Source organism: Leiobunum rupestre, chromosome 6 (genome assembly GCF_980474605.1).
Source record: "Leiobunum rupestre chromosome 6, qqLeiRupe1.1.hap1, whole genome shotgun sequence".
Taxonomy (NCBI): Eukaryota; Metazoa; Arthropoda; class Arachnida; order Opiliones; family Sclerosomatidae; genus Leiobunum; species Leiobunum rupestre.
In genome coordinates, this window is record NC_143389.1 from 46546583 (window position 1) to 46565676 (window position 19094).

Below are 19094 nucleotides of genomic sequence, written 5' to 3' on the forward strand. Positions count from 1 at the left end.
CTTTTTTATATTAAGACCGACCTTGGTTATCGGTTCCATTAAGAAATTTTAATTTTAAGTGAGATTTCTGGCCACTTCGCGGGACCATAGAGGCCGCGTACGCACTAGTACCAATTGATACAGGAGCCATATAACTCCAAAAAACATTTGAGTTTCACTACCTTAATTCCAAAACCAGCTAACTTTAAAAATTCGGTTTGTCTAAAAATTAATTTAAATAAAAGCAGAAATCGCGCTTTGCTAATTTATTTCCAAAACCAGGTAACTCAAAAAATACGTAAAAGATGAGATGGAAATTAGTTCAAATTTAAATTTAATATCTAAAATATATTTAATACATCGGGGGGATTGTGTGTACTCAAACGTCCGTGACATTTTGTTAAATACTACAAACTATTTTCAGTACCGTTGGAGAGGCTGCCATTTTTTTTTTATTTCCCCTCCGCTCGAGTAGGGTTGAGAAAGTGTAGCACTAAAGTTACACTTTTTAACAAGATTTTTGATTTTTGTTTTGCAATCGAAAAAAACATTTATTTAATTGAAATCAGAATTTTATTTATTTATTTTCATTGTTTTTGAATTTTATTGATTTTAATGTACGTGTAAATAACGATATTCTTATACCAGTTTGACAAATTATTTAAAAAAAGGTTTTTTTCGAGATAAAGTAAGACTTGAGATAAAGGAAATACAATTGTAGATTAAATTAAACCCAATAAATATAAATATAAAATATCTGTACATTTTTGTTCACTCAACGGCGTGGAGTCAGAAATTGGACACTTCCTCACAAAAGTGCGGCTGCGGGCCTTTACTAAATGTTTCACTCAACGCGAGCCAAATAAAAATACCGGTGGTTAACAAAAGTGTTTGGATATTACTGGTTAATTTTTTTACACACTTCATCAGCACCTTTTACCGTTAGGTGGAGTAAAGTTAATATCCAATAGTGGAGCCTGGATGTTATTAGGGACTGCGTGTTGGACGAGTCAAGTCTAGTCGCACAAAAAAATAATCAAATTTAACAAGCCTTGGCCCAGTTCACTTTGTCCTGAAATCTAGGTCAAGGGGTGCACTTTCTGGGGCGCTTAAACAGGTTGTTGGAAATTGGCACTTGTTAAGCTCAAAATTGGTTTGGAGATCAACCGGTGAGTTCCGGCTCCAGCTGCGCTGCAGTGTGCCCGTCAGAACGTTTTTTTAGGTACTTTCTCTAGCGGGCGATGACTCTTTTGGGCTGGGTGTTTGTCGATGATGAGACATCAACCATCCTTGAACCCTCCATGAAAATCCGGCTGTGTGCGAAGCTCGGAGTGGTCGTCACATTGCTGCACCTTTCGCAGGGTTAGATGGCTCGCGTAAGGGGTGCGCCTGGCAGCACTGGTATTCTACCGCGGCCTATAGCTGTTGGCCACCCGTCCTGGCAATATAATTAGAAAACTGGTGATATGGGTTGATTGATATACAAGGTGTACCGGTATATAAGTTCTGACCTGAAATCCAAGCATTTCTATAAACGCTGTCACTTATATCTTGGAATTATAGCAATAGGTTATACAGGGTGTTTTTTTTTTCGCTCGAAAAAGTGATGATTTTCAAAAACTATGTTTTCTAGAAAGTTGAAATTTGTACTGTACATTATACGTACCGGGGGACACTTTCTACCAAAATTGCATCTAAATCGAAAATTATTTTCACGTTTTTTGAAAATTTAAATTTTAACCGCTAGGTGCTATAAGAAAATTGTCAATGAGAAAATTGTAGAACGTCACCGAAAACGCACAAATAGCGTTGGCGGACAAAATACGACTTGAAAAAGTGACAAGTTGGGCAAGCTAAAATAACTTTTTTTGAATTCCATTGGGAGAGTAGTGTAACTTTATGAAAGTCAGAAATTTTTTAATCTGGTGTTTAATGCAATAAACACCGCTGAAAAATCGAGGAGACAATGGCGAAGAAATTAAATTAATTAATTAAATTATTAATGGCGATTTAAATTACGTAAGATCTGGCGACCTTGCTTGCCAATGTGCCGAACGGTTTCACCCTATTCATCGTTTTGAAATACAGTATTTCACATTTCGGGGGTCATGAGGCGTGGCCGAGGGGCTAACCACTCTTAGAAAATCTGTACACCGAATACGCCGGATTACGCTTAGATTAGCACTGCCAAAGGCAGGGACTTCAAAGATTACGCATAATCCCATTAGTACAGTCAAAGGTACGGCTCTGTACACCGATTACACGGAGTGATCAGCCCCTCGGGCGTGGCACTCTTTTTGAACCACAATCTGGCTCATTAACTGTTGACTTTTCCTATTATTTTTTTAATCTAATAGGCCTGTGTTTGCATGTAGTCGTATTCGAAACCTATTTTAACCCTGATAGGCGAGAAGATAAATAGACCACAGGTTTAAAGGTCAGTAAAAACCTTAAATTTATTTAGTATTTAAATAACTGTAATACATACTGTGTAACATTATTGTCGTAATCAATCTTAACAATCATGCCTCAATATTCCAGAGCTGATCGTACGGAACTAGTGGCCATTTACTACGCGGAAGGTGGAAGAAATCTACGACGAGTGAGTGAGATCTTTGAGCAACTACATCCAGATAGAAGACCATCCATAACTACTGTAAGGCGAGCTGTAAACAGGCCCGGACTGGCCAGGTCGGCTGATAGGCGATCACCGAGGGCCCCCGGCTCAAGGGGGCCCCAAATTGCTTATAATAAATTTTCCTAAAGGTCCGTTAGACGCGTTTGACTTTTCAAATTAATGTGCACGTAGAATATAGTACACTTTAAACGTTTTTTGTTGTCCTATAAATAACCTTTAGATTTTTATTCCATACCCCCACACCGCCCGATAAGGGGGCCCCTCTTCAGTCTCTAGCCGAGGGCCCCCAAAGGAGCCAGTCCGGGCCTGGCTGTAAATGACTTTCACCAGTATGGTAACGTACAACCTCGATTTCGTGGACCTGGTCAGTGGGATTTGGACTTTGAAAACACCGTTTTAGCCTATTTTGCCGCATACCCACGTAGTAGTTGTGCCGCGGCGAGTAAGGATTTGGCTTTCAGTAAAACTCGCATTTGGGAAATTTTACATAGGCATAAGTACCATCCTTACAGAGCAACGCTTCACCACGGCTTACGAGATGGAGACGCTCAACAACGGCTGGATTTTTGCAACTGGCTGCTAAATTCCGTGCACGACGACCCACAATTCCTCCGCAACATGCTATTCTCGGATGAATCCTCGTTTGCAAGAGACGGCCCTTACAATCACCAAAATAATCATGTTTGGGAAGACACAAATCCACACTGGGGATATGAACACCGTCACCAATTTCAAATTGGGCGCTTGAGTGTTTGGATTGGTCTTGTTGGAAACCGGTGGATTGGTCCAGTATTCTTACCGCAAAATCTAAATGGCGAGAGTTATTTATATTTCTTGAGAAATGAGCTAGAACAACAACTTGACGAACTGCCGTTGGCGCAACGAGCAAGACTGTGGTTTCAGCAAGACGGTGCCCCGCCTCATTACCACAGAGCCGTGAGAGATTACCTAAACAACGAATTTCCGCAACGATGGATAGGGAGAAACGGTCCCGTACACTGGCCAGTAAGGTCGCCCGATCTGACTCCGTTGGATTTCTTTCTTTGGGGCTTCATCAAGGACAAGGTGTACGCCACTCCGGTTGAGACCCTTGAAGAGCTGCGTCAACGAATTGTAAGCGCTTGCCGGGAAGTAGCCCCGGAAATGATTCAAGCCGCCTTCGACAATATGATTGTTCGAGTCCAAGCCTGCATCGCAGCCGAAGGTGGTATTTTCGAAACGTACTTCGCATTTTTCATCCTACGAAATTAAATCGTGTAATACCTTCTTCGCCATTGTCTCCTTGATTTTTCAGCGGTGTTTATTGCATTAAACACCAGATTAACAAATTTCTGACTTTCATAAAGTTACACTACTCTCCCAATGGAATTCAAAAAAGGTATTTTAGCTTGCCCAACTTGTCACTCTTTCAAGTCGTTTTTTTTCAGTGAAAAAGACGTCTATTTTTTCGCGCAAACGCTATTTGTACGTTTTCGGTGACGCTCTACAATTTTTTCATTGGCAATTTTCTTATAGCACCTAGCGGTTAAAATTAAAATTTTCAAAAAACGTGAAAATATTTTTTCGATTTAGATGCAATTTTGGCAGAAAGTGTCCCCCGGCACGGATAATGTACAGTACAAATTTCAACTTTCTAGAAAACATAGTTTTTGAAAAAAAAATCACTTTTTCGAGCAAAAAAAAGCACCCTGTATAGTAATCTTATTCAGAGCTGTAGTGAAGTTTACTGGGGCAGCTTTGGAGTAAATAATTATCTGATTAAAATATTTAAAAAGGAAAAGACCTATGTAATTGTTTTTATTCTATATCCAAATACTAGGGAACCCTTAATTTCACCCCCTCTAGGACAGTGATAAACAAGACGTACGACGGTCAGAATACACAATCCTTCTAATGTGTTAAGTTTGTTTGAGCTATTCACAGCAACCTGCAACGCCGGTATCGCAACCAAAATATATCCACGGTCACACATACATACATATTTACACTTATTTGTTACTTCTAGTCATACTTTGAAAGCATCGAAGATTCCTTCGATCAGTGTCGCTTATTAGTTACTTCTGATCACACTTATTTGTTACTTCTGGTCATACGCCGAAGACTAGGCCGATCAGTGTCATACTTAATTGTTACTTCTGCTCATACGTTGAAAGCGCGGCCCACTCTGAACGGCCTTGAAAAACGCCAGAGGGAAACACGCGGATTTACAATGTTGGAAATTGCGGGGGTCCGTATACGCTGCCCAAAAAACCTTACTTAGAATTAAATTTAAGGAAAGTATTTGCAATTCCAGGTTAAATGTAAACCACAGCTATTCAAAAATATAACTTTCATGAAAATCGGACTTAAATTAAGGAACGTTATGTCGACTTTCAGGCGGAAATATAAAACCACGAACATTGGGGTCCGGTAAATAACCCCGAAAACTATACTTAAATTTAATATTTACTGATATAACCGAAGTTGTAGTTTAACTGAATCCTAACCTATCCAATAATATATTTTTTTAACGTTATCGGAAATCACCGAAAATAGTAAATTGGGCAAATGCCCAACTTTTTGGGCTCCGATTTGAAAACTTTATGAAAGGTTATCAATGGCGATGTCTGTACATTCGAACGAGATATCATTGACTCTTCTAGCCCTAACCGTTGAAGAGGTATGCGTGACACGGCGCCATCGGTGGCATCGGCGGCATCGGCGGCATCGGCAACGGCTACACTGTACGTGAGGCTAATACACACAAATCCTTAGGATTGTGTGTAAAAAGAAGCATGTGCAATTATTTTAGGACAAAATCACCAATTATTATCTTATAGTGTTTCTCCAACTACACATTGCAAGGGCATATTTAAAGGGACACACCCGTGTTTGAATTTAACCAGTTTCCCATGCTTCTTTTCAGAATATGATTGGTCGTATCTGCTACCACGTGGTAAATCCTTTCTGAATTTTTTCAAACGCACTTTAAGTGTCAAAGCGGTTGCAAAATGAAGGTGACACAATTTGTATTAGACAGGTTGAATATTAGTTTATGAGCTTCTCTCGTTGGTCGCTACGTGGTTCGGCGTCAACTAAAAATGCCAATTGAGCGATGTACAGTGTTATTTTCATTGTAAAACTTAGTTTCCTCCATAGTTGTCCTTTTATACTTACAATTGTTTGATCAAACAGATTGTATAAATAGTAGTTACAATGGAAATTTTGTGTATATCGATAAAAAAACCTATATTTTACAATCTTGCTAATTAAAAATCGATTGTCACAAAGTAAGCTTTCGCTCCAACCACTTCAGCCTTCCTAATATAAATTAATTATATTCAATAGTATCGGCTCCGAGTCAGGCACAAAATGCTCGTCAATGATGTTTAATCTCAAATATTTGTCTTAAAATAACAATTAATTTCAATTTGATAAAATGTCAACCTTTCAACTAGTCAACAATAGATAAAGCTCGTGTCTTTGCGTTTAAAGATGAGGAAGAAATCGAACAACGATATATTTTGGCGAGGGGATCGTGAGGAACTAGAACGGCGACATTTCTCTGAAATAGGACTTTTAAACCTTAGTAATTATGTATTTTGGGGCTATATTGTTAATTAGTTTGACGGAGATAATTTCATCTCTACCAAAAGGTAACAAAGGTATCGTAGGGTCTATAAGCGAATCAATAAGTCATCAAGTCAACTCAATAAATCATCAAGTCAACTCAATAAATCATCAAGTCAACTCAGTGAGTCACCAAGCTGGGTCACTCTTAACTCAGCAGTGGGATGTAAAAAAATTGTACCCCGGAACAAAGGGTCAAAACATAAAGGATCTGGAAAAAGGTAAGCACGTGTTTACAAAATTTAAATTCAATTTCAAATGATTCAAATGAATATTAGCGGCTCCACTCTCAAAATGTTACGAGGGGCTGGGTTGCTTTACAAACGACAAGGACTTTTTTGACTGGGTCAATCGGCCCATCAATCTCATGCCACAGGACAGGGGCACTATCAACACAAAATTCTTGCTGTTTACCCGTTCCAACAGCCTAATGGAGAGAGTCTTGAGGGCGGACGACCCCGATAGCATTGCCACGTCGTTCTTCGACCACACTTTGGAAACCAAATTTATCGTTCACGGTTACGTGGACAATCAAATGTTTGGCAAATGGATGAAGGTGTGGGTTGTTGTTCAGAATTAATCTTATTATTGCGGTCACAGTTAAATTTTATTGATCCATTTATAGGACATGAAAGACGCGTTTTTGGCTTACGGAACCTTCAACGTGATAATTGTGGATTGGAGCGGAGGAAACAAACCACCATACGCTCAAGCTACGGCTAATACTAGAATAGTGGGCGCCGAAATCGCCCTTTTGTGCAAAGTTCTTATCGTAAGTTCTAAAATATTGGTATTTGACCTCCTTAAGTTGATCACGCGTTTCTATGTATAGTCCAAATACGGAATGAAACCCGAAAATTTCCATATATTGGGCCACAGCTTAGGATCTCATATCGCCGGATACGCTGGCAACCGAATTGAAAATCTGGGACGGATTACTGGTGAGTCAAAAATTCCGGTCCACTCAGCAATTTTTATCGAACAGTACCTTAAACTTCTTTGAACTCGTAGCTATGGACCCCGCTGACCCTCTCTTTGGTGGAATGCCGATTAAAGTCAGGATAGACCCAACTGACGCCAAGTTTGTGGACGTGGTTCACTCGGATGCCAAATCCATTCTTCTTTTAGGTTTGTTTCAAAAGAAAACAGTTAATTCCAAATACAGATATATTTTATTGTTCGATGTAGGGTTCGGCATGAGTCAAGAAGTGGGTCACGTCGATTTCTTCCCCAACGGAGGCCGAGATCAGCCGGGCTGCGGAAGGATCGAATCGGGAGTAGTTTCGACGGTATTCGACGGAATCGGAGAAGGTAATACAAAATTAACTGCTAAAGATACTAATAACCAATGTGACTTTCTCTGATTATAAGGCGTTAGACGTTTCGTGTCTTGCAATCATCATCGTGCCGTCGATTTAGTGATCGAATCAATTAAGCAAAAAGAGTGCCAAATGGTGGGTTTCGCCTGCACCGATTACAAGACATTTCTCGAGGGAAGTTGCCACGATTGTGGGTCGAGTAACGAGAAATGTGCCACGATGGGACCGAGAGCCATCGAGTATAGAGACAGGGTTCAAAAAACCATAAATGAGAGCGCTGTACCCACGAAAATGTTTTTCAAAACGTCTAATAAATCGCCTTTCTGTCGTAAGTAAAGAAATTCCAAAGAAGGGTGTTTTCAAAGAAACATTGGAATCAATAAAGTTAGTTCCCGCTTTCTAGTTTTTCACTATCACGTGGCTTTGAAACTCAAGAGCGAAGGAGCGAATCAAACTGGAGAATTATATCTGAAACTACTAGGATGTAGACAAAGTAGCGACCGGATACAACTCGGAGTAGGGTATGTTTAATTGCCACTTAAGACAAGAGTCTTCAACTCACTTAATTTTAATTCGTTAAGAATGCTGCACTTCGTCACCGGACAAACTCTCCATTTTGTGGCAACAACCGAGAAAAATTTGGGAGATTTAAAGTCGGTGACGCTGGAATTCATCGGCAAGTTCTTTAAGGTCCTGTCCAAAAAAAAAGATACGATCAATGTTGAATCACTCAAAGTTATTCCGATGTTAACCGACGACAAAACGTAATAATAAAAATAATTATATTTTTGTGTAGTAAAAAAGCCATAGTTCGCTGTTCGTTATGCCAAAATAACTTTTGAAAAATCTAAAATTAATCTTTCTTCAAAGGACGCAAAATTCGACCACTAAAATATTTTGCCAGAAGGTATCCAGTCTCTTGACGTCGCGAAAAGAACAGGTCTTTGAAAGTTTGGGGCAATGCAACTAAAATAAGGGTTATTTAATTAATTTACTTTGAACAAATGAATCCAACTTTTAATAAAGAATCATACCCATTATGTGGTTAATTATTTTATAACATACAAATGATATTCTATATACAAATGAAACTCTATATACCAATGAAACTCTATATACAAATGAAACTCTATATACCAATGAAACTCTATATACAAATGAAACTCTATATACCAATGAAACTCTATATACAAATGAAACTCTATATACCAATGAAACTCTATATACAATTGAAACTCTATATACTAATGAAAATCTATGTAAAAATGAAATTCTATATACCAATGAAATTCTTTATACAAATGAAATTCTATATACCAATGAAATTATATATACAAATGAAATTCTGTATACAAATGAAATTCTATACACAAATGATATTCTATATACCAATGAAATTCTATATACCAATGAAATTCTATATACAAATGAAATTCTATATACAAATGAAATTTTATATACAAATGAAATTCTATACGCAAATGAAATTCTATATACAAATGAATTTATGAAACTCTATTTACAAATGAAATTTTATATGCAAATGATATTCTATATGCAAATGAAATTCTGTAAACATATGAAATTCTATATATAAATGTAATTCTATATACAAATGAAATTCTTATACAAATGAAATACTTGATAACATACAAAGTAAATATTTTATAACATACAAAGTAAATATTTTCTAACATACAAAGTAAATATTTTCTAACATACAAAGTAAATATTTTCTAACATACAAAGTAAATATTTTATAACATACAAATAAAATACTTTATAACATACAAACAAATGAAATATTTTATAACATACAAATTAAATACTTAATAACATACAAATAAATTAAATACTTAATAACATACAAATATTATGGAATATTTTATAACATAAAAATTTTATATTTTATAACACAAAAATTTAATATTTTATAACACAAACATTTAATTTTTCATATCATACAAATGTGATTATTGTACTGTCTTCCATAAGAAACCTGAAACTTTATAGTTATCGACGAAATGATTTTCGCCGAAAAAGCAGTGATAAACTAAATCCTAGTCATCGTTTTCAGAATATATAACATCGCTATTAAAGATATTTAAGAACATCGTAAATTTCTTCGAAGGGACACCACAATGTTTTTCGGGTTTGTATGCACCATTCTACTTGGTTACCATAATCAAGAGTTGTTGCCTCAAAAAACACCCTTGTTCAAAAATGGTTCATCCTCCACAACCCCGTTATATTTAGGACCGTCTGTCGAAGAACATTTCCCTGCCAAGTTACCGCTGGTCGATTACATTCCTGGCTTACAGCAAGTGGGATCCTATATACCCCTGCATTTAGATGTAAAAACATTGTACCCCGGAGCTACGGGTCAAAGCATATTGGATCTCGAGAATGGTAAGAGCCTATAAAGGTCTAAAAAGATAGCTTCCAACAATAAAATGTTCTCAATGAATATTAGCGGCTCCACTCTCAAAATGTTACGAGGGGCTGGGTTGCTTTACAAACGACAAGGACTTTTTTGACTGGGTCAATCGGCCCATCAACCTTTTGCCACAAGACAGGGGCACTATCAACACTAAATTCTTGCTGTATACGCGTTCCAACAACCAAATAGAAAGAGTCTTGAGGGCAGACGACCACGATAGCATTGTCACGTCGTTCTTCGACCACACTTTGGAAACCAAATTTATCATTCACGGTTACGTGGACAATCAAATGTTTGTAAAATGGATGAGAGTGAGGATGGTTATCCCGAATTAATCTTGTTATTCCTATCAGAGTGAAATTTTATTGATTCATTTATAGGAGATGAAAGACGCGTTTTTGGCTAACGGAGACTTCAACGTGATAATTGTGGATTGGAGCGGAGGAAACAAACCACCATACGCTCAAGCTACGGCTAATACTAGAATAGTGGGCGCCGAAATCGCCCTTTTGTGCAAAGTTCTTATCGTAAGTTCTAAAATATTGGTATTTGAAATTTTTAAAATGATCACGCGTTTATATGTATATTTTGTATAGTCAGAATACGGAATGAAAGCGGAAATGATCCATATATTGGGCCACAGTTTAGGATCTCATATCGCCGGATACGCTGGCAACCAAATAGAAAATCTGGGACGGATTACTGGTGAGTAAAATGCCCAGTCCGTTCAGCAATGTTTATCGAACAGTACCTTGAATTCATAGCTATGGACCCCGCTGACCCTCTCTTTGGTGGAATGCCGACTAAAGTCAGGATAGACCCAACTGACGCCAAGTTTGTGGACGTGGTTCACTCGGATGCTAAATCCATTCTACTTTTAGGTTTGTTTCAAAAGAAAACAGTTAATTCCAAATACAGATATTTTTTATTGTTCAATGTAGGGTTCGGCATGAGTCAAGAAGTGGGTCACGTCGATTTCTTCCCCAACGGAGGCCGAGATCAGCCGGGCTGCGGAAGGATCGAATCGGGAGTAGTGTCGACGGTATTCGACGGAATGGGAGAAGGTAATGGATAATTAATCGACAAAGAGAACAGTAAACTAAGATGACTCTCTCACTCATTTTAAGGTGGAAGACGATTTGTGGCTTGCAACCATCAGCGCGCCATCGACTATATGACCGAATCTATCAAACAAAAAGAGTGCCAAATGGTGGGTTTCGCCTGCACCGATTACAAGAAATTTATCGCGGGAAGTTGCCACGATTGCGGGTCAAGTAACGAGAAATGTGCCACGATGGGACCGAGAGCCATCGAGTATAGAGACAGGGTTCAAAAAACCATAAATGGGAGCGCTGTACCCACGAAAATGTTTTTCAAAACGTCTAATAAATCGCCTTTCTGTCGTAAGTAAAGTAATTCCCAAAGAAGGGTGTTTTCAAAAAAACATTGGAATCAATAAAGTCAGTTCCCACTTTCTAGTTTTCCACTATCACGTGACTTTGCAACTCAAGGACGAAGGAGCGAAACGAACTGGAAAATTACATATAACACTACGAGGAAGTAGACAAAGCAGTGACTGTATCCAACTCGGAGACGGGTAGACGTTTTAGCTACTTAGTACGCAACCCTTCTATTCACTTAATTATAATTGGTACAGAATCCTAAGCTTGGCACCCGGACAAACCCTCAATTTTGTGGCAACCACCGGGAAAGATTTGGGAAATTTACAGACGGTGACGCTGGAATACGTCAGCCAGTTCTTTGCGATCTTCTCCTCTAGCAAAGACGCGATCAATATAGAATGGCTCAAAATTATCCCGATGTTAACCGACGGCAGAAGGTAATTATAGATAGAATGAGGTTTTAAAGATTTCGTTCCTGGTTTCATATCAAAGAAAACGTTTTCTTCAAAGTGCTCAATTGCCGACAATATTTTGTCAAGACGTGGACAATCCCTTGACGTCGCGAAGTGAAGTGGTTCTTGAGAAATGCAACTAAAGGCGCAGTTATTTAGAGGACCTCAACAACGTTTTAATATTATTAACTTCGCGCCAATTGAAATAACGATAGACACTTTCCGCTCACTCCAGATTGTCGACCCATTGAATTGGGGGAAAACCTAAAATTGTATCGTTCAGATCTCATAAAAGGTAATATCGTGCCAAAATTAAACAAAATTGTTGAAACGTTGATGAAGCCCTTTAATTGGATTACTCCATAATGTAAATTAACGAGTTAATTAAAGATTAAACACATTACGTTGTCAATTTTGCAAGTTATCGGCGATATAAATTTATTTGAAGTGGCAGAGATAATTAAACCTTAGTCATCGTTTTTTCCAATACATATATCTCGATTAAAGATTGTTAGGAACCACACACATTTCGGAAAAGTTCTCTCGAAAAGAGAGTGCGCGCGACAATGTTTATCGGGCTTTTATACCCAATTCTAATTTTGCCATCGGTTTTAGTTCCACACCCCAAGCCACATTACATTTATAACGAAGATTTATTACCCTCAAAGATAATACAGTCCGACGATAGTTTCTCTCGCGCAATCCTATCCGACTTAGCGCCGCAAAACATACCCACCGAGGAAGACCATTTTCCAGGCATACGTCCCTCCGCCAATGCTCGTAATTTCAACTTAGTCGGAATAAGAAAGGAAAATGGTGAGATTAAATATAATTTAGAGCTGAAAAAATTTAACGGAAGTTACAATTTGGTTCCTTGCGCAGGTAGCTCATTCAAAGATTTCGGAGATCTAGGCATCATACGGAACGACGAAGATTTCTTCGACCCGACGCGAAGACCAATCAACCTGCTTCCCTACGACAGGGAAATGATCAACACGACATTCAAGCTGTTTACGAGAAAAAATATCAAACTGAAACATTTACTGGTAGCCAAAAACCGTCACAGCATCGAGGCGTCGAATTTCGATCCCGAAAAGGAGACGAAAATTATCGTTCACGGTTTCGTGGATAATATATTATACGCGCAATGGATGGTGGTACGTACGCCTTTACTTTCGAAGGTCGATACATTTAAATACAACGTAGTTAATACTCTTCAGAGAATGAAAAATGAATTGCTGTACCAAGACTTGAACGTTATCATCGTAGACTGGAGTGGGAACGGGTTCCCGTATACCCAAGCCACGGCCAATACCAGGGTGGTTGGAGCGGAATTAGCCCTTTTGATCAATTACCTTAAGGTAAATTTAATGGAAGAATTTCGACAACGATAGTTTTATCGAATATATTGTTTATTTGAAGGACGAGTTCGGATTAGATCCTGGTAAAGTGCATATTATAGGACACAGTTTGGGCGCTCATATTGGAGGATACGCCGGGGAAAGAATAGACAAGTTGGGAAGAATTACCGGTAAATCATAAATAACAGCCGTAAGGATAACATTTGTTGTCCATGCATTTTTAAAGGGAGTATAACCTCACTTGTTGGGTAGGGTGCGCTTAGACTATATCGAGTAGCTTCCACAAGCCTTCCTAGCGACGGGTGGCAAAGAGTTAGTTTGATGGGGTTTTACCCCCAGATTCCGAAAACATGTATACACCCTAACTAAACTAACTCCTTGCCACCTCTCGCTAGGAAGGCTTGTGGAAGCTACTCGTTATAGTCTAAGCGCACCCTACCAAACAAGAAGGGTTATACTCCCTTTAATAGATTATCTCTTTACCACCGACAAATTAGGAAATTTGAGGGTTGCTTTTTCCTATTGGTCCGAAAAATATTACTTGCAAAAACTAAGCGAGTGTTTTAAATAATTGTGTTCTGCTCAGGGGCGTATTTACTTAATTGGCGAAGTAGGCGTTTTGTGGGGTGCTTTGGATTTCAATATATTCCCTAAGCGAAAAGGTCTAACAGACATTGAATGTGAGTACGCCAAAAAAGCAGTATTTTACGCCGCAACAAACGCCCACAAAAGACCTTCTAGTAGGGTAAGTTCCTATATGTATACGGATATACTTTAGGTTAGGTTAATGATCTAAAAGTGATTGGTGACAAAACACGGGTACATATCTGACCAGTGCTTACTACTGGTATAATTTTGTAATTTTATTGGTATAAAGGTGGGGGGAGTGTCAAAATTTTCTTCACCTATATGCGCGCCCAAAGTCTAAATGCGCCACTGATTCTGATTTCATAATTCCAAGAGCTAAAATAAGGATTTTTTAGAAGTGCAAAAACAATATACAAAATTAATGCCAAAAACATAATTTCAAAGAGCTAAAGCGGTTGGAATTCAGAATTTGTAGCAGACGAATATTTTAACAAAATTATGAGAGAAAAAGGGGCTGTAAATAAGTAACTTAATTCAGCAAAATTGGCTGCGTTTGTCGATATGTACCGGAAAGACCAGTCGACCGGTGGGGTGGCGGAGTGGTTAGCACTTTCGCCTCGCAGCAAGAGGAGCCGGGTTCGATCCCAGCTTGTGTATTGGAGTTTTAAATCCAATGTTAATCAGCAAAGCTACCCTACACTAACTAACTAATGAAACTAGTAAGAAAATCATAACGTAGTGATTTAAAAAAAAAACAAACGTTTATTAAGAATGAGTACTTTACAAGATGAACGACATATTAGGAGTGACGGTAATAATAAACGCTGTAAGCGAATATATATACACATAAGGTTAAAAAATAGTAAGATAAGATTAGTGATTAAAAATATATCTTATTTACAATAAACATTTTTTAACCTATTAAAAAAACTAAACGAGAAAAGCCGATAACGTTTTTTATCTTCAACACTCGCCCTCGTTGACGACTTTCTCGTACTGCCGTAAACTGAGATTCTGACGGTGGCGGGTGAAGACTTCTTTAGGTAGTGGCTTAGTGAAAATGTCGGCCAGCTGTTCTTCACTCGGGACATACATAACGTCGATGACACCCTCTTCGACCAGTTCACGAATGTAGTACTGACGAATACTGATATGTTTCGTTCGGCGATGAAACTCAGGATTTCTGATGAGTTTAATGGCCCCTGCATTGTCGACTCGGAGTACGGGTACATCATCGTCTACGTTGAGACCCAGGAAAGACTTGATTCGTTCAATCCAGACGACATCTTTCGCCGCTTCAGTGGCAGCTACCAGTTCAGCCTCCGTGGTTGACAAAGCAACAGATTGTTGCTTTCTGCTCGCCCAAGTAACTGGAGTTGAACCAATTAGGCATACGATCCCAGACGTTGAACGTCTTGTTTTCTCACAACCACCGTAATCAGCGTTGCTGTAGGGGATGGTTGTCATGGAATTCTCGGACTTGAATAAGAGACCCAGTGACTTGGTCCCTCTGAGATAACGAAAAATTCGTTTAACTCCATTCCAGTCAGCGACCTTTGGATTCGCCATTGCTTGGGACGCTCGATTGACTGCGTATTCGATGTCAGGTCGTGTTCCTGTCGCTGCGTATCTGAGACTTCCAATGGCCGAGGCATATATGGTCGTTGACTCGAAACTCTCCTGACTTTGGTTGGTCGTGTCTGGACTGCCGATAGGAGTGCTCACTGGTTTACAGTCTTCCATGTTGAACCTTTCAAGAACCTTCTCGATGTAGGCGCTTTGGTGTAAGAATACGGAGCCGTCGCTTAACTGATCGATTTTAAGTCCAAGATACGTTGACGCTTTTCCGGTTATGATTTCGAATTCATCGCTGAAGTCGTGAAGAAAGTCATCAACTGCTTTGGTGGTACTGCCGGCAACCAATCCATCATCGACGTAGAGGATCAAGACCAAGAAAACGTCATTGGTTGAGTAAATATATAAACAGTGATCTCCATCAGCACTCTTGAAGCCATGGTTCTGAAGCGATTTGTCAATTCGTTCATTCCAACATCGTGGAGACTGTTTAAGACCGTAGAGACTTTTCTTTAACTTCCAGACTTGTCCACTACTATTGTCGAAACCTTCAGGTTGACGCAGATAAATTTCTTCGGATAGCTTCCCATGAAGGAATGCGGTCTTTACGTCGAATTGCCTGAGGTTGAGATTTTTCTGGGCAACTAGGTTGAGAAAGATTCGTAGTGTCTCAAATCGGCCAACTGGAGCGAAAGTCTCATTGAAGTCGATTCCCTCTCGTTGCGTAAAGCCTTTTGCGACAAGCCGGGCTTTGTGCTTGACGATCGTCCCATCTTCATCATTCTTTGTACGAAAGACCCAACGATTTCCGATTATCTTGCGACCAGGTGGAGGATCAACCATTTCGTAGACGTCGTGTCTTTTCATTGCCGAAAGTTCATCTACCATCGCTTTCTCCCACTCGGCGGATTCGTTGCTTGAACGTGCTTCTCGTGCCGTTTGTGGTAACATGTCGCAGATGAGCTAGGAATGCTTTATTTGCTAGCTGGCAGCTCTGACATGGTTGGACTTTCCTTAGTGTTGAACGATCTCTAAGGACTGGTCCACTCTTCTCAGAGCGGTTGTCTGACATTTCGTCAGAGACTGTTGCCTCATTGCGTCCGGTAGCCACGTCTTCCGACGCTTCGACGGATTTGGTTGTCTCGTCGTTTGAGTAGTCGGCAGCTCTGGTTGGCATGCCCGATGTTACATTAGTGGCTCTGGCTGGTCCGTCTTTTGATGAGTTGGTGGCTCTGGTTGGCCGGTTTTCGCAAACGAAATCGTCCCTACACTAACTAACTAATGAAACTAGTAAGAAAATCATAACGTAGTGATTTAAAAAAAAAAACAAACGTTTATTAAGAATGAGTACTTTACAAGATGAACGACAAATAATGAGTGACGGTAATAATAAACGCTGTAAGCGAATATATATACACATAAGGTTAAAAAATAGTAAGATAAGATTAGTGATTAAAAATATATCTTATTTACAATAAACATTTTTTAACCTATTAAAAAAACTAAACGAGAAAAGCCGATAACGTTTTTTATCTTCAACATTGTGGCACTGGGTGAAAACTCGGAACAACTCCTTCTGCGTTGAGTTTGCAAGTTCTCTCCCCACTGGTTTAAGGGGTTTTCCAACGAGTTCTTCGGTTTCCCCTTCCATAAAAACTTGTCTAGGTTAACGGTAATATTTAGTGTAGGGAGCTGTTGGCTCGATCTCGTGGCATGCAGGGCTTGCCACCACCCTCCTACGCATTGTAACCCGGCCACCTGAATTAAGGGCTTCAAAAGTCGCATGATGACTTAGGCCTAAGGTGGTGCCTTGGGTATTAGCCTAGCTGATTATTTTTTATTTATTTTACATCTCCCATGATGAGGTAATCAGCTATTTTACATTTTTCATTTTTTTGCGTTAAATTCGCGATAAATAGCACTGCCCAAATACGATTTTAGAACTGCAAATCGGAGTTTTAGAACTACCCAAAGCTGCCAGAACTGCCCACTATTTTAGGGCCTGCATAATTCTTCACTATTTTGACAAAATAAGATATAGTTTTCATCTTGAAAGCATTTTAAAGTTTGCAATGTCCAAAGGCAGGGTGTCGCCATTTCGATAATTTTAATCCGCACTGTGAAGAAAGCATGTATTTAAAAAATGTAAAAGTGTCATACGTATGGGTAATTATGGGGAAATATATGGTATTTTCCGGTAAAGCTTTGGATCCGGCTGAGCCCTACTTCGAAAGAATGCCACCCAGGGTAAGGATAGACCCGACGGATGCCGAATTCGTCGATGTCATCCATACCAATTCTAAGAGCATTTTTTCAGGAGGTAAGCGCCTCCGTGATTCCAGAATAATAATCAATTTACGATATTAATCTGACGCGCACGAAAACTATAAAAAGGATTTGGAATGAGCGACCTGGTAGGTCATGTCGACTTCTTCCCAAACAACGGGAACGATCAACCTGGTTGCGGCAGGTTAGAGTCTGGAATGGTGGCCGCGGTTCTAGATGGCTTAAACGAAGGTACGACCATTAGATTTCGTATAATTTTGATACTGCAGACAACTCGACACTAACCGTTCTTAAATGAAAGCCGTTAAAAGATTCGTATCTTGCGACCACCAACGAGCGGTGGACTTCATGATGGATTCCATCAACAACGAACAGTGCCAGATGGTGGGATTTACTTGCAAGGACTACAACACCTTCCTTTCGGGGGCTTGCTATGACTGCGGAAATAACTCTGAAAATTGCGCCATTTTTGGAATGAAAGCCATCAACTACAAGCCGAGATTGAAGACGGATATCGACGGTTCCACGAGGCCCGTGAAACTCTACTTTAAGACTTCCAAAGAGTCGCCTTTCTGTGGTAAGTCAATTATAATACAGCCTGACATTAAAGAGAGTACAGTATATATGAGAATTTCGTACAGAATTTCACTTCCGAGTAACGTTGAGTGTTAACGGTCGTAGTGACGAGACTGGGGCGTTGTTTTTCCTCACTCTCCGCGGAGACAAAAGGAATCAAACCTTTCAGTTGAATGAAAAGTGAGTGATTTGTTAGACCACTAACAATTACTAGGCATTGGTGAACAGCAACTCGCATTTTCAGACAAATATGGCTGACAAAATATATGGGAGGGAGGTTCAGTTTTCTCATAACCACCGCGCAGGATCTAGGCGAAATCAATTGCGTTACACTACTGTGGAAGAAAGAGTGGACAATCTGGAATACGTATAATTACTACACCAATAGGAAGCTTTACATGGACTGGATAGAAATAAAGCCCATGAACAGCGACCTCAAGCGGTAAGAAAAGTAGCTAAACTCCGAACTACGCTGTGTCTTATTAATTCATTCATTTTGTAGCGAACAACTCGAAAAGACCAGAACATACTGCGATAGCTCAAAGCCCACGCTAGTAGTCGACTCTCGAAAACGGAATTTGCCCAGAAAATCAGATGAAGAATGCTACTATTTTCTTTAAACGCTTATGTATTACGTGGTCATAAAATTAAAATAAATAAACATCCGCGATGTATTAGATTATTTTTGTCAATTTAAAAAAATCGGTGATAAAGCCCCGTATTATTTCTGAATATAACTATCAGATGATCCAACTTGGAAACTTCATATCGAAATATCTATAGCGCAGATGATGCCATTTTGATAAATCGCGTTTATACAGTCGCAATTAACTAACAGTTCTTTGTTCATCTGCATATTTCTCACATA

General features: G+C 39.2%; 4 protein-coding genes across 4 annotated transcripts in view; 3 read left to right on the plus strand and 1 right to left on the minus strand.

Annotated features, from left to right (window-relative positions):
• Reg-5 (Rhythmically expressed gene 5) overlaps positions 1–19094 on the minus strand; it is a 41405-nt gene that overhangs the window by 17583 nt on the left and 4728 nt on the right. The gene's annotated exons all lie outside the window — the stretch shown is intronic.
• On the plus strand, positions 6092–8313 carry LOC149941169 (pancreatic triacylglycerol lipase-like). The gene is made up of 10 exons (XM_090177498.1): positions 6092–6185; positions 6253–6447; positions 6505–6782; positions 6852–6998; positions 7059–7167; positions 7238–7354; positions 7415–7537; positions 7598–7873; positions 7949–8066; positions 8127–8313. Exons 1-10 carry the CDS (start codon positions 6092–6094, stop codon positions 8311–8313), a joined length of 1644 nt encoding a protein of 547 aa, XP_090033624.1.
• Positions 9687–11983, plus strand: LOC149941170 (pancreatic lipase-related protein 2-like). Its single transcript, XM_090177499.1, has 10 exons — positions 9687–9954; positions 10019–10296; positions 10366–10512; positions 10582–10690; positions 10750–10866; positions 10927–10995; positions 11113–11388; positions 11465–11582; positions 11643–11825; positions 11881–11983. Exons 1-10 carry the CDS (start codon positions 9687–9689, stop codon positions 11981–11983), a joined length of 1668 nt encoding a protein of 555 aa, XP_090033625.1.
• Positions 12407–18858, plus strand: LOC149941171 (pancreatic lipase-related protein 2-like). Its single transcript, XM_090177501.1, has 10 exons — positions 12407–12656; positions 12723–12997; positions 13061–13201; positions 13263–13371; positions 17568–17684; positions 17759–17918; positions 17962–18227; positions 18292–18406; positions 18471–18668; positions 18729–18858. Exons 1-10 carry the CDS (start codon positions 12407–12409, stop codon positions 18844–18846), a joined length of 1749 nt encoding a protein of 582 aa, XP_090033627.1. The 3' UTR covers positions 18847–18858.

Bases quoted from the DNA above. Each gene is read 5' to 3' on its own strand.
- LOC149941169 (XM_090177498.1), top strand. From the start codon at position 6,092: ATGAGGAAGAAATCGAACAACGATATATTTTGGCGAGGGGATCGTGAG. The intron at 7,538-7,597 runs GTAATACAAAAT...TCTGATTATAAG, and splicing joins ATTCGACGGAATCGGAGAAG to GCGTTAGACGTTTCGTGTCT. The intron at 7,874-7,948 runs GTAAGTAAAGAA...CCCGCTTTCTAG, and splicing joins TAATAAATCGCCTTTCTGTC to TTTTTCACTATCACGTGGCT.
- LOC149941171 (XM_090177501.1), top strand. From the start codon at position 12,407: ATGTTTATCGGGCTTTTATACCCAATTCTAATTTTGCCATCGGTTTTA. The intron at 12,657-12,722 runs GTGAGATTAAAT...TTCCTTGCGCAG, and splicing joins CGGAATAAGAAAGGAAAATG to GTAGCTCATTCAAAGATTTC. The intron at 18,407-18,470 runs GTGAGTGATTTG...TCGCATTTTCAG, and splicing joins ACCTTTCAGTTGAATGAAAA to ACAAATATGGCTGACAAAAT.
- LOC149941170 (XM_090177499.1), top strand. From the start codon at position 9,687: ATGTTTTTCGGGTTTGTATGCACCATTCTACTTGGTTACCATAATCAA. The intron at 10,513-10,581 runs GTAAGTTCTAAA...TATTTTGTATAG, and splicing joins TTTTGTGCAAAGTTCTTATC to TCAGAATACGGAATGAAAGC. The intron at 10,867-10,926 runs GTTTGTTTCAAA...TGTTCAATGTAG, and splicing joins TAAATCCATTCTACTTTTAG to GGTTCGGCATGAGTCAAGAA.